The 15,704-nt window shown below is 34.0% G+C and overlaps 1 protein-coding gene across 1 annotated transcript in view; it reads left to right on the forward strand.

Moving 5' to 3' along the window:
* Positions 1 to 1,845: 1,845 nt before the first annotated feature.
* COL5A2 (collagen type V alpha 2 chain) overlaps positions 1,846 to 15,704 on the forward strand; it is a 196,607-nt gene continuing 182,748 nt past the window's right edge. The window contains exon 1 of the mRNA XM_051986039.1: positions 1,846 to 2,361. Within this exon, the coding sequence (XP_051841999.1) occupies positions 2,268 to 2,361 (94 nt within the window). The 5' untranslated portion in view covers positions 1,846 to 2,267. The remainder of the gene's footprint in view (positions 2,362 to 15,704) is intronic.

Raw genomic sequence — 15,704 nt, forward strand, 5'->3', positions numbered from 1 at the left:
TCAGGTACCTTTCTATGTTTGTGAATTGCAGAAAAATTTATATTTTGCCTTGGCATAGAAAGCTTACTTCCCTGTATTTCCCCATAACAATGAAATTTTAGGTCTGGACTAAAAAACAACAACAAAAAGTATTATTTAATCTTATAAATGATCATCTCATATTGCACAGGAAAGTATTTTAACTCTCTTTATGCATGGCATATCATTATTGCCAGTCTTATGTTTCTAAAGAATTCACAACTAAACAGAAAGGTAGTTTATGAGATTAGATTATAGTATCTGAACAACCTTAATGCAAGAGAAAATGGTGCAAAAAGATGCTCAATTTGAAACAGGGAAACCTGGGGTCAAATACCATTTGTAACTGACATATTCTTGCACAAATTATTTAACTTTCCTGGGTTTTAATTTAATAATCTGTCAAATGAGAGGATGGGTGAATTAATCTCTAAGGTGCTTTCAGAGTATGTCTTATGACCCAATGCTTAGAATGAATAAAGTTGCCATGTCTTAACCGGGTCTATAAGTTGCTTTACTCAAATAAACACAAGTCATACTTTCCTTCTTTAGTTATTCCTTCCTTGTTCATAAATCTCAGGTTCTAATAGATTGGGATTAGCACAAATTTTAATTTCTATTTTTATTAATTTATATATAACAAAATAGTCATAATTGTTTGATGCCAATTTGGAAGGAAATTTCTGGTATGTATATTTGGTCTTGTACATATTTAACATTATTATTAAGGACCTTGATGATGACAAAGATGGCAGGCTTCCTAAATTTTGAGATACTATAAATTTAAGAAGATTGATTAATCAATTGGAGGACAGAGCAAAGATACCAAAGGATCTCAGTGAACTGAGACAAAAAAAATGAATGACATTTATTGGGAGTATTAAAAAAAATTATACATGGTTGAGAATTCAACTTTACTAGAACAAAGATGTGTGAATTTTTATTTACAAGCAGTAGAAAACAACTAGAGTTTACTGATTAGTAATTAACAGATGCAGCATTTGAATCCAGATCCTCAGTTCCCAGTCAGTGCTCTAGCCATTGTACCATGCTGTATCAGCTTGATATTACTGGAAGGCATCTCTCATGTACATGGGCAGAAATAGGTAGTACAAGCTCTTCATTTTATTTATGAAGAAAAAGATAGATAGGAAGTAATTTAGCTAAGACCATACAGGCAGGATGAAAAATTGCAAGCATTTGAACTCAATTTCTCTGATTTCCTAATTTATTTAAAGTAAGATAAATTCTTGTTCTGTTGTCAAAAAAGTAAGTTCTTCATTTAAACTTCATTTGCATAGGGATTGGTGGACATAAAGTACTGTCTTTGAAGTCATAAGATCTGGGCTTAAAATGTTCCTATATTAATGCTAACTGTGTGACCTTGGATAAGTCACCTAAGGTACCTCTATCTCAGGTTTTTTTTTTTTTTTTCATTTTTAAAATGAAGGGGTTGGACTAGGCTATTTCTAAGTTCTCTTTCAATTTGATATCTATGGTCCTATCACCAAGGGAAGTTATCTGCAGTATTTGTGAAAGTCTTTTCCCCTTCCCAGAATGTAGGAAAAAGAATGGACACTGGGGATAAAAAAGAAATGCTCTGCATTTAGAGAGATAGAAAGGGTTAAAGCTTGACCCTGTAAAGTGAATGTAGAGGGAGGGGGCTATCACTGTGGTCTTTAAGTATCAAAGAGTAAGCTAGAAAGGGGGGTGGTGTATTGCTTCTCTAATGACTTTCTCAGCTGAAGGAGAAAAAAGAGGGTGTGCGACTGGGGGGAGGGCTGAGGAGGGAGACTAGGGCTGGGTGGGTAATAATACGATCCTCTTTTCTTCATCCAGGCATTTCTCTTAAATAAGTTTTTTATTCTCTTCTTAAACTTCAGCAGAATAGGGTTTTAAAACAAATGTAAAAGGGAAAGTTCAAGGCACAGGGAAGCCTGTTCTGATTTGGTTGTTTACCATCAATCAGACCGTTGCTTGGCAGAGACTGGATGATTATGAGCCTGAACAAACTAAAAAGGGGCAGGAAAAGAAGTGGAGGCAGCATTCTTCCTATTTAAAGCTGCATCACTTGAAAAAAGTGTTCCCAGACCGAGCTGGAGCTGGTGCTGAAAAGGGGGGCTTGCAGCTTTTGCCTTGGGGCTGGTGCTGAAAGGAAAAGAACCCCCAGCTGACTTCATGGTGCTAAAATAACCTTACAATTTGAACTTTTCACTGCCCAGGAGGACACAAATGTCTAATATTTAGACATGATGGCAAACTGGGTGGAAGCAAGGACAATCTTCATTCTTACTTTATTAGGGCAATTTGTCTCAATAAAATCGCAGGACGAAGGCGAGGATGGTGAGTTTGCCTTTTACTTTTGTGTGTGAGTGTCCTGTGGTGTTTATTGCATGGATGGGTAATAAGTGGAATATCTAGTCTTTGGAATACAGCAAATGAGGCTGCGGGGGGTGGGGTGGGGTGGGGGTGCGGTGGGGGGATTTTGTTCTGGTTTTGGGGGCTGACAATTTTGACCTGGGAAACTGCTCTGAAGCCATCCGGAAAGGCTCTAAAACGTGGGCTCTCCGGGGCTCCCCAGCTCTCTAGATTCTGCTTCATTGTTCAGCAAACCCAGACCCAGGGGAAGACAATTCTGTGCGGAATGTTTCTGGGAGATTCTAGGAAGAATCGTGCTGCCTCACTGGGAAGACTTGAAAGTTTGCAACAAAAAGAAAGCACTGAAATAAAGACGATTTTAGAGCAATCCTTTCTGGGCTGGGCACGAGTCTGCATTCTTTGAGCAGGGAGAAGTTGCTGCAGAAACTTTGTAGGGTGGAGTCCTTTTTCCCCCCAATACTTAACTTCAGTTGCTTCATTAAATTCTTTGTTTAGAGAAACCTTTGCTACAACTATAAGCTCTTCTAGACTCTTTTGTGTCCCTACCTCGTTTCTGATTCTCACTTTTTTTCTTTCTTCATTTATGACATTAAATTCATTTTTGCTTTTAGGAGAGAGGTTGCCCCGTTTGCTTCCCTGACAGCGATTGATGGAAACCAGCTTGCTCTAGCAATGAGTGGTATTTTCCCACCCTACTGACTAGATTATCTGGACAGTGATAGTTAACTGTAGGATGTTGGATTACTTGGCATGGAGTTAAAAGTATCAGCATTTCCTCCAGTATACATTGTTTTAAGATAACCAGGCTCACATAATTGTCAAATGTGGCATTGCAATTTGACTGCATGTAAATGAAGATAACATTTGGAGTTTTTAATCCTGTGGAATTCTCTATATTGTTGAACTATAATTTATTGTTACGTCTGAAGCTTTAGTATTTTCCCCAAAGTCTACCCTTTCCCACCTCCCCCTTCCTAGGAAGGCTGCTCTCTCATATGTTATCAATTAAGTTCCCCAAATAGTTTGTTGTAGATACCCATCACAAATGACTGTAAAATCTGAGATTGCCAAATGAAACACAAGAAATGTTGCATTCATTAGCCAATTCCTTAGGCAGTTCCAGTTTGAATTTTATTTACTATTCATTTTCACCTTTTTCTTTCTTTCTTTCTTTCTTTTTTGTCCTGAACTGAGAAAGTTAGTCCAGGGACTGAAGTTTTAGAAACATTTGTATCAGTAGGTTGGTCTAATGGAAAATGAAAACTTTGGAGGGAACATCCAACAGTCTGTAAGAAGCCCCCTAGAGGGGGCACTTTCTGCAATCTTGGATGTGTTATTTCATATGATTGTCATAAAATGGGACATTCTATAAATGGTAAATCAGCAATCTCTTTGTAATGGCACAAGCAGCATGAAAAGCTGGGTGGGGGGCATTATAGAAAACAGTTCCATAAAAATGACATGGGGCAAAAAAAAATGCTGAAAAATTGTAATCAGAAATTCTGCTTACTTAAAGGAACAGTAGAGTAACTTCTTTTAACTTACTATTTTAAGTTGAAAGGGTTAATATCTTTTCAGTCATATGCTTATTGAGTATATGGGAACAAATTTAATAAAGGAAAAACATTTTGTAAAAAATAGAAGTTTAGACCATTATTTCCCTTGATTATAATTTAGAAAGATACACAACACTGTTAACGTTGTTTGAAAAAGCAGTGTAGTTGTTTTTAAACCCTTAGAAGGTTTTATTTCTCCCTAAGACTGATTTATACAAATGCCAGAAATGGGATTCTCAAGGCAACTACACTCTAGACAACTCCCATATATCTCATTTAATAGAAAACATGTAACCTATTACAGAAGGATCATAAAAAAAGAAACTCCATCTCTGTCTAGAGAATTTGTTTAATTAAAAATGTGAAAGACCTGATTTAGGCTAGTAAAAGAAAGATGTTCAGAACTCGGAGCCTTTAGCTGTGTTTAATTGGTGGTGTAGCTGCTGTGAGGCCTTGGCATGTGGCTGAATGGCTCATGCACCCTGCAATCTCTTTACTTCCCCTGCTCAGACATGCCACATACACATCTCCAGGGATTGCCTAACAACACTTCTTAGGTGTTAGAGTTTAGAAACTCTCTAAAGTTCTGTTTTAAGAGAGGAGAAAACGAATGGATTCTTCAATCAAAAAACATTGCTAAGGCCAAATATAAAGAATGAAAATGGTTTATAAATGTTTGCCATGAACTGAGACATTCAATTAATGATGTCAGGAGTTTTTGCACAAATCTGCCTTTTTTTGAAATATAAAGCTCTGTTGCAACATGTAAGAAGAGTTTTTCTACTCATGATTTAAAGCTGCATTTTCCTACTATTGATTAATGATTTGTGAGAAATTTGAAACATAAACATGTTGCCTTTTTGACAAAATTTTTCTTCTATAAGATTAGTAGTAAATAATTGTCTTTTGGGTTTTTTTAAGAGGGGGAAATGCAGTCTTTTAAAATTTTTGGGGGTAAAATACAGTCTTAAAGCATAGAGTAAAGGAAAAGAAGTACTAAAATTAGGGCCTACTTTTTTTAAATTTCAAATTATATCAAATTAGTTGAGATAGGGGTGTCAAATCATAGATGTTCAAATGATTTTTTTCTTAAATTTTGCATGTTTTGTATAAAATAAACTTCCTCTGTGTTTAAAACACATATATATTTTAAATTCCATAGTACAGAAAGCTGGGAGATTAAATATTTTATGGTATTCAAAAAAGGAAATGCTTAATAAAACATGTTTATGAGAATAACTAATGATTATCCATAATCATCTAGTGGAAAAATGTTTATTAATTTCCTATTATGTGTCAGACACTGTATAAAATACTAGGGAAACCAAAGATAGTAAAAATAATCCTTGTCTTCAAGGAGCTTACAGTCTTAAGGCAATACTCAATCTACAACTACATATAAACAAGATATATAAAGGATAAATTGAAAATAATAATACCATTATAAATGACTTAAGGTCTACAAAATATTTTCAAATATTATCTGATTTTATTGTCACAACCACTTGAAAGGTAAGAATTATTATTATCTACATTTATAGATAAGGTAATGGAGTCAGGTAGAAGTTAAATGATTTGCATAGAGTCATTCAACTGGTATTTAAAGTCAAATTTGAACTCAGATTTCTTGACTCTAAGTTCACTGTGACCAATTGGTGGCTGACATAATCTCAAAGTGAAGAAGATATAAACGAGATAGAAGTAGGGTAGGGACATGATTGGACACAAAAGTGTAAGAGTGTGACCAGTAAAAGCTTGTTAGCAAAAGGTGGGATTTTAGCCAAAACTTGAAGGAAGCCAAGGATACCAGGTAGTAGAGATGAAGAGAGAGAAAATTTCAAGCTTAAGGGACAGCCAGTGAAAATAAAGAATTGGGAAATAGGATATTTTGTGTGAGGAACAGCATAGAGGCCAGTGTTACTGGGTTCTAGAATATACAAAGAAATGTAAGAAGAATGGACAGGTAGGAAGGGCCAGTTAGTGCAAAGCTTTAAAAGCAGACAGAAAATATTTATTTAATGCTGGAGGTATGAGGGAATCCCTGAGATTGATTGAATAGGAGGTGCAATATGTTCAGACCAGCCCTTTAGGAAGATCATTTTGAATAGCTGAATAATCTCTGAATTGTAGTGTTTTCTGATTCATACTGATTCATCAGCTCTCATGGATATGTCTTTGCAAGATGGCATACAAGCTGAATAATGGATGGACTGAAATTGCAGGAGACTTTTGGGCATTAAAAACTATACAAAAGGCTTTTGCAATGGTCCAAACAGAAGATATTGAGGACCTACTATAGAATATTGAGAAGGTAAAATCTTCATGGTTTGGCCACAGGGCCTACAGAGATTTTCCTGCCTTTAATGCCATATCAATTAATGGTTGTTAATTAATATGTGCTAATTGAGGAACTAAAGGAAATGCAAGTGAATTGACAAGGGTAATACAGATACTAGGTTACTGAAAAAAGATTTGAACTAAGATCTTCCTAATTCCAGATTTGGCACTTTTTTGCCATGCTACCTAGATGCTATGTGAGAAGTGGAGAGGCAACAGTTCTTTATTGTTGTTTTTTTTTCAGCAGTTCAGTCTTGCTCAACTCTTTGTAATTGCACTTGGGCTTTTCTTGGCAAAGATACTGGGGAGCTTTACCATTTCCTTCTTCAGCTCATTCTACACATAAGGGAATTGAGGCAAATAGGCTTAAGTGACTTGCTCAAGGTCACACAGCTAGTAAGTGTATGAAGCCATATTTGAACTCAAAAAGATGAGTCTTCCTGACTTCAGACCCAGCACTTAGTCTACTACACCATATAGCTTTCCAACTGCTCAGTAGTTCTTTACTTCATTGTAAATGGACACCCTGGGGTCAGCTCAAATTGTGGTCGATAAAATCATTTGAGTATCTCAGGGCTTCTTTTTTCTCTGTCTCATTTTAATGTAATACACCTTAAATTTTCACTTTTTTGGGTCTCCTTGAATGTTTCTTACTAAAATACCAGAATCCATTGAATAACATTCAGAATGCATTAATGTAATTAGTAGAAATTAAAAAATAAAAGAGCTGTACTCCATAACTTCAATTACTTATTCACACATGGCCCACGTTAAAAATTTAGAAAATTATTTCCGAGTAAAGAACTAATTGAAGTTTTGTGAAAAGTGAAGTGTTATATATTGTCTATAGTAGGTAACATATATAGAGTTAAGTCTAATGGTTTTAGTGAAAAGTTTGTAGAATTAATGATTAGGATTGCTTTTTTCAAATATTGAAGTATCTGAAACTGGCCCCATTTTCTATTTTGTCCTGGGGCAGAAGTAAGAATAATTTTGGTGAAATATCATCAGACAGAGAACAATGTTTCCTTTTTTGAAATTTAGGTTGATTTTTATAATATATGTTTTATAATAATATGTATTTTACAAATATTGTCTGTGACTGTAGTTAGCTAAGTAAGTGTCTAAAGAGGTCGAGATTATAGATTTTATTTCTGATTCCCACATGGGCCAATTGAATTCCATTTTCTGTGATCACAGACTTTATCTTTAGTATTAATCAGCCATCTTGCAAAAGTATGTCTGTGAGAGTTGATTGTTAAATTTTTTCAGGTGAGCATTTGTGGCTAAATCAGGGATTTAATTATTATTTTATGAAGTGATGGATGTAGATTTAACTGAAAAATGTCTCACAGATATTTATTTTTCCTCCAGGAAACCTGTTAAACATTACCAGTCCACCACTGGCTAGAGGTCACTTTAACGAGATAGAAGTAGGGTGGGGACATGATTATACATAATCCTATCTGATAGACTGGAAGGTTATGAGCTAAAAACTTGCATAGTTATGAACTCAATTTGAAGTACATGTTTTAATTAAACATTTTGAAGGTCAGCATTGGTTCCTATTTTGAGAAGATAATATTTTGTTTCTACCCTAAATTTTCTTGATATTTGTTAGCACTATACACCACTCTATACCTTTTTACTCAGTTTTCATAATACTGTACAATAGCACTTCATTGATTACACTTCTGTTCACCTATCCATTGTAAACATCACTGCAGTGATAAGCCCACTTAGGGAAGGGCTAAAGTGGGTCTACCTTATCCTGAATTTCATTCTGTAGCCATTAGTATTATAATGAAATCTAACATAATTCTTGTCATATAATTTCCTTAATCATAGCATTACAGAGTTGGAGGGATCTCAGGTTCGATCAGTACTTGTACAGTGATTCTTCCTACAGCATTCTCAACATAAGTCATATAGTCTTCATAAGACTTTCAGTGAGGAGGAAGCCTCTTATTTAGTCATTCCATTTGATTTTTGAAAAATTCTGATTGGTAGAAATTTGTCTCATTGGAACTTCCACACATTCAAATTGCTATTTGTTTGGTTTTCCAAAACTAATCAGAACTAGTCTACTTGCTGTGCCATGTGCCATTTTTTGATGTATATTATCAGTCACATCCCCACTAAGCCATCTCTCATCTAGACTGTGCATTACCTTTCAGTATAATTCAGTGTATTTCATTGAATGTTAAACACTTCCTATGTATTAGATTCCAGTGAAAAGAAAAAAGAAAATTTATTCCCTAAAGCTTATTTAGTTTAATAGGGAAATATAATATGTATCAGTTAGGTACAATACAAAGTAGAATGTGATTGAAGCAAAGAGTTTTAATCAAAGTGTTTTGAGAACATTTCATCCAGTGACACAGGAGTTGAATTTTGAAAGAGGAAGTAAAGATGAGGAAGGAATATATGCCATACATAGTAGCAACACAAGAGAAATACACAGAGAAGAGAAATGACATGTTGAAAATGAGGGAGTAATATAATTTGGTTGCAACATAAATTGAATAAAGATGAGTAATGTGCAATAAAAGAAAAGTGGATTGGAGCAGGATTGTAGAGGGTTCTACCAACATAAAATTTAAAAAAAGTATTTCTATTTTGCAACTAGTAGGGAGCCATTTTTGATTAGGGAAGCAACACAATTGTACTAATTACTAGGAAGGTCCCTTTGGTAGCTGGGTGAAAGATGAGAATAAGGGATGGTGACAGATGAGAAAAAGATGAGAGATGGAAGAAAGAGAGGAGAGGGAGAAAGTGGAGGCAGGGAGATGAGTTAGGAGCCTCTTCTAATAAACTAATGAACAATGAGAATGTTTTCTTGGTATGAGTAGGGAGGAAAAGATTAATATGAGAAATTACATAGAGGTGGAATGGATATGGTAGATTCATTGATTTAATGTGGGTTTGTGGAAGAAAGAAGGGTCAGAGATTATTGTAAAATTTCAAGCTTAAATAATTGGGAGGATGATGATATCAAGAGAAATAAGAAGATTTGAAGAAGTAAATTTGAAGAGTGAAATGGTGTGTTTGGCATTGAACATACTGAGTTTGGGATATGAGTAGCATCTTTCACAAGAAAGGCGAATGTATTTATAAAGTACTTTGAGTTGCTTTAATGAATAAATGAGATTGTATTTATCATCAGACTTTTTTTTTTCTCCCTAGACACTTGATTCATTTAGAAAAATTTAGATGAAGTAGGGGAAATAATTTTTTTCTTTTTGATTTTATGGACCTCTTCACATATACTTCATTAAAATTAAAGCCCTTAAAACTTTCAGTGTATAATCAGATAAGAGAAATGCTAGACTTAAAGATGAACTGTTATTATTTAGTGAAATGTATTTTTAATAGTTCAGTTTTAAAAATCAGACATTATTTGTGGAAGAAATATACCCAGTTTCAGATTAGTGCAAATAATGAATCCCTTGAAGTGATTGTATATATTCAAATTCTTGCAGATGGACTAGGTAATAATTATGCAAAATATGGTAATTGGTTCTATCCCAATATAAATATACCAAGTGAATTCAAATAATACAATCCATTGTGGATATATTATTCATAAAGACACAAACAAAGTCTTTGATGTCAATTTTCTAATTACTACAATTTTAATTGAATCTATAATTCTTCTAGTCTCCCAGAATAGTCATCTTCATAGTTGATTTTCTCTGCTTTGTCTTCTTGTCTCCTACATTAGATTACTGAGTTTGACATTAATTCCTTTCAAAGTTCTCTCTGGTTTCACCTTTACATTCTACTTGCATTATCTTAGCCCCAATCTAGACCCTTCTCTTTTCATGCCTGAAGTACTGAAACAGTATCCTGAATTGTATACTGAAACAATAAATAATAGTCTTATTTCCTTGCTTTTTGTTTCCCTCATCATTGTTTAGACACTGTTACTAGATTAGATTTCCTAAATATTTAAATAACTTAAGCATCTGAAATCTTGTTGCTGTATTTACTTCTTTCACCAATTTAAATCTCAACTCCTCCATCACAGTAGAATCTCAGTAAGAGTTCTTGGCCAGAAATTTCATTGCTGGTCATGATCTTCTTCAAACATAGATGTATTAGTCTTCAGATGATATACAGACCAAAACTAATTCAGAGTGAAAATCTTTCCAACTTGATGGCACCTGACAACTCTTGTACTCTGTTGGCAGAATTTTTAAGAATGCAGGGTTACCACTATCTTATGATGAACCATTAGAGTTTAAGACTTTGGTGGAATTTTTCTTAATTGTAGTTCATTTTCTTTATTGTTTTTAATCATATCACACCTTGGTTCCAATGCTTATCATAGCTCCTTGCTACATTCAATTCAATAAACATTTATTAAATGTTTCCTATATGTAAAATAATTTCTCTGTCTGATTTTTGAGACTTTCTAAAAACTAATCCCATCACACCTATTCAGTCATACTTGCCAGGGTTCTAGTTTGCCTAATATTTCTCTCTCTTCTGCGTAGATGCTTTTTGTTTATTTATTTTTTAGAGCTTTTATTTATACTGTTCTGTTTACTTGAATATATTTAGTTTTTTCATTTGTAAATCAAATTTTCTTCTATCCTTGAAGAATCTATCTCTTCTGTTACAGCTTTTCTAATTACTCCAACTTACAATGATCTCCAAATTATCAATAGTCAATAGAATTATCTGAGCATAATTTAAACTTATTGCATAATTTGAATTTACTCATTTTTAAAGTGTTTCATTGTTATTAGCTTTGTCTCCTCAATTAGATTTTAATTTTCTTGATGCATAGTACTAGGATCAACTCTCCTTTCCTGTGCCCATCACAGTTTTAAAAAGATACAAAAGGCTTAAAAAATACTTGGTTTGTGGATTAATAAAAGTCATTTTTAGAAGGCTAGGCATGTCTCTTTTTAGTAGTTGGTCATTCTTTTATGCAACAAACATTTGTTGAGCATCCACAATAGGTGAGGCACTACCGCTGAAATTTGCAGGGGAATACAAAGATGTATTAGACATAGCCCCAATTTAACAAAGAATCTGAGGGATTTATAATCTAGAATACCCATGATAATTTATTGGTTATTTACATTTTAATGTGTGTGCTTGTTCACATGTTTGCTTTATAGTGAGTCCATAGATAGTATTTATTTAGTCTCTTAGGACAGTATTTTGATAGTATTGTAAGTTGAATGAAATAGTATCCCTTATCTAGAATATCAACATTTATTTATTCCAATATGAATATTCCTATAAAATAATCATATTTGAAATGTGGCATAGTAGATAAAAAACTTTTGTATTATATAATCATAGTCAAGTCATTTAATTGCTAGGATTTGTAAGCAACTCTGAGACTCTAAGTAGATGGATTGTGATCGCCATTGGTGAGGGAACTCTTTCCCACAACAGCATAAACAGATCTTTTCTCAAAGGATGGATTGCAACAGTCTACTTTGAATAGAAAATTTACATGTTATGATAATTTTAATTGAATTATCATTTTATTATGACTGAGGAATTTCAAAGAAAGGAAAGTTTGATCTCTCTACTATGGTGCTATATCAATAAGCCTATTTTAAATAATTCATAGCTAACATTTAAAGATAGTAAAAATGTTGTCCTCTCTATAAATCATTCTGCTTTTGAAGCTCTTTTTTTTAAAAAAAAGATATTCTCATGGGAGCAAGCATTATGATCGGGTCACCAAAAAAGTTAACGTGATCTTGGACAGCATGAAGAGGGGCCTAGCTTCCAGAAATAGGGAGGTCATTGTCCCACTGTATTTTGTCCTCATCAGCTTTCATCTGGAGTATTGTGTTCATTTTTAGATGCTATGGTTTCAAAAAAAGACATTAATAAACTGGAGGATATTGAGATGGAGGCCACCAAGATAATGAAGAGCCTGAATCAATGATGCATGAAGATGACTTGTAATGCTGGGCATATTTAGTCTGGAGAAACATGATACAGAGGAGAGATGATAGTACTTGAAAAGCTATCACATAGAGGAAGACTTTCTGTTTGGCCTCAGAAAGCAGGGTCAGCAGTAAGTAATAAGTGGAAGTTGCAAAGAAGCATATTTAGGTTTAATGCCAAGATAGTCTTCCTAACTATTTGAATTGTCTGTTAGTGAGATGATTTGCCTTTGTAGAGGATGGGTTCATTCTCCTGTAAGGCTTCATGTAAAAGCTGGATGATCAGTTGCCATATATGTTATAATGGAAATTAATCTGGTGAATGAATTGAATTAATTGGCTGCTAAATTCCGTGATACTTATGCTGTGATTTAGATATAGCCTATATTGATCATATGTTACCTTACTCTTTTATACTATTTCTCTGTCTCTTTTTTCTTCACCCAATTTCTGTTTCTTTTTCTGTCTTTGCCTGCCTAGCTATGTTTTTTTTTTCTTTCTCTCCTTTTCCTTCCCCCTTCCCCTCTCCCTATCTCCCTCCCTCAATTCCTCCCTCTCCCTCCTTCTCCCTTCCCACTCACAATTTGGCTTTCTGTGGTTGGTCCTTGTGCTAAAAGTTGAAATGCCATTGGTCATCAGTGGATTTACCCCATTTCTGAAGGCACCTCATGCTTTTACACTATTCCTGTGAGCTGCAGAGTTGTGCTTGGAAATTATGAGAGTCATGAAACCCTCACTCAGCACTAAAAATTGGAAGTTTATTTTCCACTCTCTGTGTTACTGTGGGTCACATTTGGAATGTAGGGAATTGCTTCATTGCAAAGAGATTTATAGGCAGTTCTCAGCTCTATTTGGATACAATAGTAAAGGTGATCATCTTTTCCCAGACTTCTCTACATGTTTTTTTAATAGTCCAAAGAACTGTTACTTTACTTCACTTTCAGGACATTTTTTGTGAGCTTAACTTTAGAAAGCAGAACCCACTATCTGATTGCAAGTTCTATTCACATTTAGGGTTTCCTTAATTTCATGGGCTTTTTATTTTCCATATATGTATTTTTTAAATTTTAAAACTGCAGTGGTTTTAACTTGGAAGAAGTGATGCATTTGAAATTTGAACAGGCAATAAATACATAGCCACCAAATTCTTTAGCAACAGCATAGGCACTTAAGGGCTTTTGTTCTGTGATAGTTCTTGCATGGGATTGGGGGGAAAATCACCATACTTGGAATCAGAACTTAATTTGAGATCAGTGATCACCATTTGAGAGTTATGTGCTCTTGCAGTTACTTCAGTATCTCTGTCTGACATGCATATAATGATGTCTCTGCTGTCTATAACTAGATTTTCTGTGACAAACAAATCAGTTAATATATATAAATCACTTTTATGTTTTAACATAAATCATGCATTAAAGTGACTCTAAATTAATTGACTAAAGGATCATTTGGTTTAATCTCATATTAATTTTTAAATATTTCTAAGTTTAAAGACTTTTCATAGATTTTCTGAGGCAGTTGGTGGTGTCATGTTTAGAGCACTGAAGATTTGAATTCAAATTCAACCTCAAATTTACTATCTATATGACTTTGGATAAGTCACTTCAGTCCTGTTTGCCCCAGTTTCCTCAACTATAAAATGAGGAATTATAATAACACCACGATAATAGGGTTGTTCTCTAGAAAAAATGAGATAATATTTGTAAAAAATATTTAGCACAGTACATAGTACCTAGTAGACACTCTATCAGTGCTTAATTCCCCTTCCCTTCTTGATTCCTTTCACTTAATAAAGAATATTGATGAAATCTTTTGCGGGGGGAGGATTGGTGGTGCTAAGTCTTTGAAGAAGTTAGTATTTCAGTGGATGGAGTACTGACTTAGAGTCAGGAAGACATCTTCCTGAGTTTGAAAATGGTTTCAGATACTCACTAGCTATGTAATCCTGATCAAGTTCCTTAACTGTGCCTCAGTTTCCTAATTTATAAAATGAGTTGGAAAAGGAAATGATAAACCACTCCAGTATCTTGGTCAAAAAAACCTTAAATGGTGTCACAAAGAGCCAGACATGACTGAAAAATAACAAAACACCACTAAATCTTTGTAGAGAGCTTCTAGTAAGGAATTTTTTCAACCAAAGTTGAGGGTATAGGCCCTGGTAAGCAACTTTTCTGAAACCTATGTTTTTATGTAATGGCCTGGGGCTCTGAGAATTTAAATGACTTGCTTGAGTCAGAGAACCAATTGGTGTCATAGAATTTGTATCAGATCCTACTGATTGCAACATTCTGCTCTGTATCCATGCTGCCCTTAGCATTCTTTTTGTCATTCATTTTATCAGAAAAGAAAAGGAAATTTCTCAGGAGAAATAATATGGAGACAAATGAGAATTTCTGTTGAAGTGTCTGAGGGATAAGTGAGTAAAGTTAAAGCATGATTTGCATTTCCATATGTTCCAAATCTTTTTCATCATCAAAAGTTCTCACCATCCTTTCAGAAAATAGAAGGACTCTAGTGATTCCAAGGCAGACAAAAGCAATTGTGTTGTGACAATTCTCTTTCAGAAAAAGAAAAGATAGAACATTAATCCAAAAAATGAGAAAAAGTGAAAATTCTACCAGGGGACATATGACTAGTTCTTATATGACTACAAGTAGTCTTTCTCTGGGCTTGAATTATTTCTGGGTGTGTGTGTGTGTGTGTGTGTGTGTGTGTGTGTGTGTGTTTCTTTTCACATTAACCATTGGTAGTCCCAACTCTGAAGATTAGATGGGATATATGTGTATGTGTGTTTCATGCTTTTTCCTTTTTTCTCCTTTTTTAAGCAGAGAAAAACTAAAGGAAATTTTGCTGTTATTTAATTCATGAGTTACTAATCTAGTAAAGTTTTAAGTAGATGAGGAAAATTTAATGTGATATAGTTTTATTGCCATTTATTTTTCACAAAGAATTTGTTCATGTAGATGATTGAATACAAATAACTAAAATACTATAAAAATATATTTTAGAGAACAATTCCTGAATATTAAACTAGATTATTTAGAAGATTTAGCTAGCACACACACATTTGTATGTAACTTAAGGTAAATAATCAAGTTACTTAATTTACATGCATTATCTAATCTTTTATTTTTTTTTACTAAGGTAGTTTTTTTTTTTTTTTTTTTTATTAAAGCTTTTTATTTACAAGATATATACACGGATAATTTTTCAGCATTGACAATTGCAAAACATTTTGTTCCAGCTTTTCCCCTCCTTCCCCTCATCCCCTCCCCCAGATGGCAAGTTATCAATACATGTTAAATATGTTAAAGTATAAATTAAATACAATATATGTCCATATAGTTATTTATGCATCATCTAATCTAACAACCCTGTGTAAGATGTAAATAGTAAGGACACTACTATTGCCATTTTATGGATTAGGTCATTGAGGCTCAGAAAGGGTAAGTTATTTGCCCATGGATGTATTGCTGGCAAATGTTGGAGGCAA

Source organism: Antechinus flavipes, chromosome 3 (genome assembly GCF_016432865.1).
Source record: "Antechinus flavipes isolate AdamAnt ecotype Samford, QLD, Australia chromosome 3, AdamAnt_v2, whole genome shotgun sequence".
NCBI lineage: Eukaryota > Metazoa > Chordata > Mammalia > Dasyuromorphia > Dasyuridae > Antechinus > Antechinus flavipes.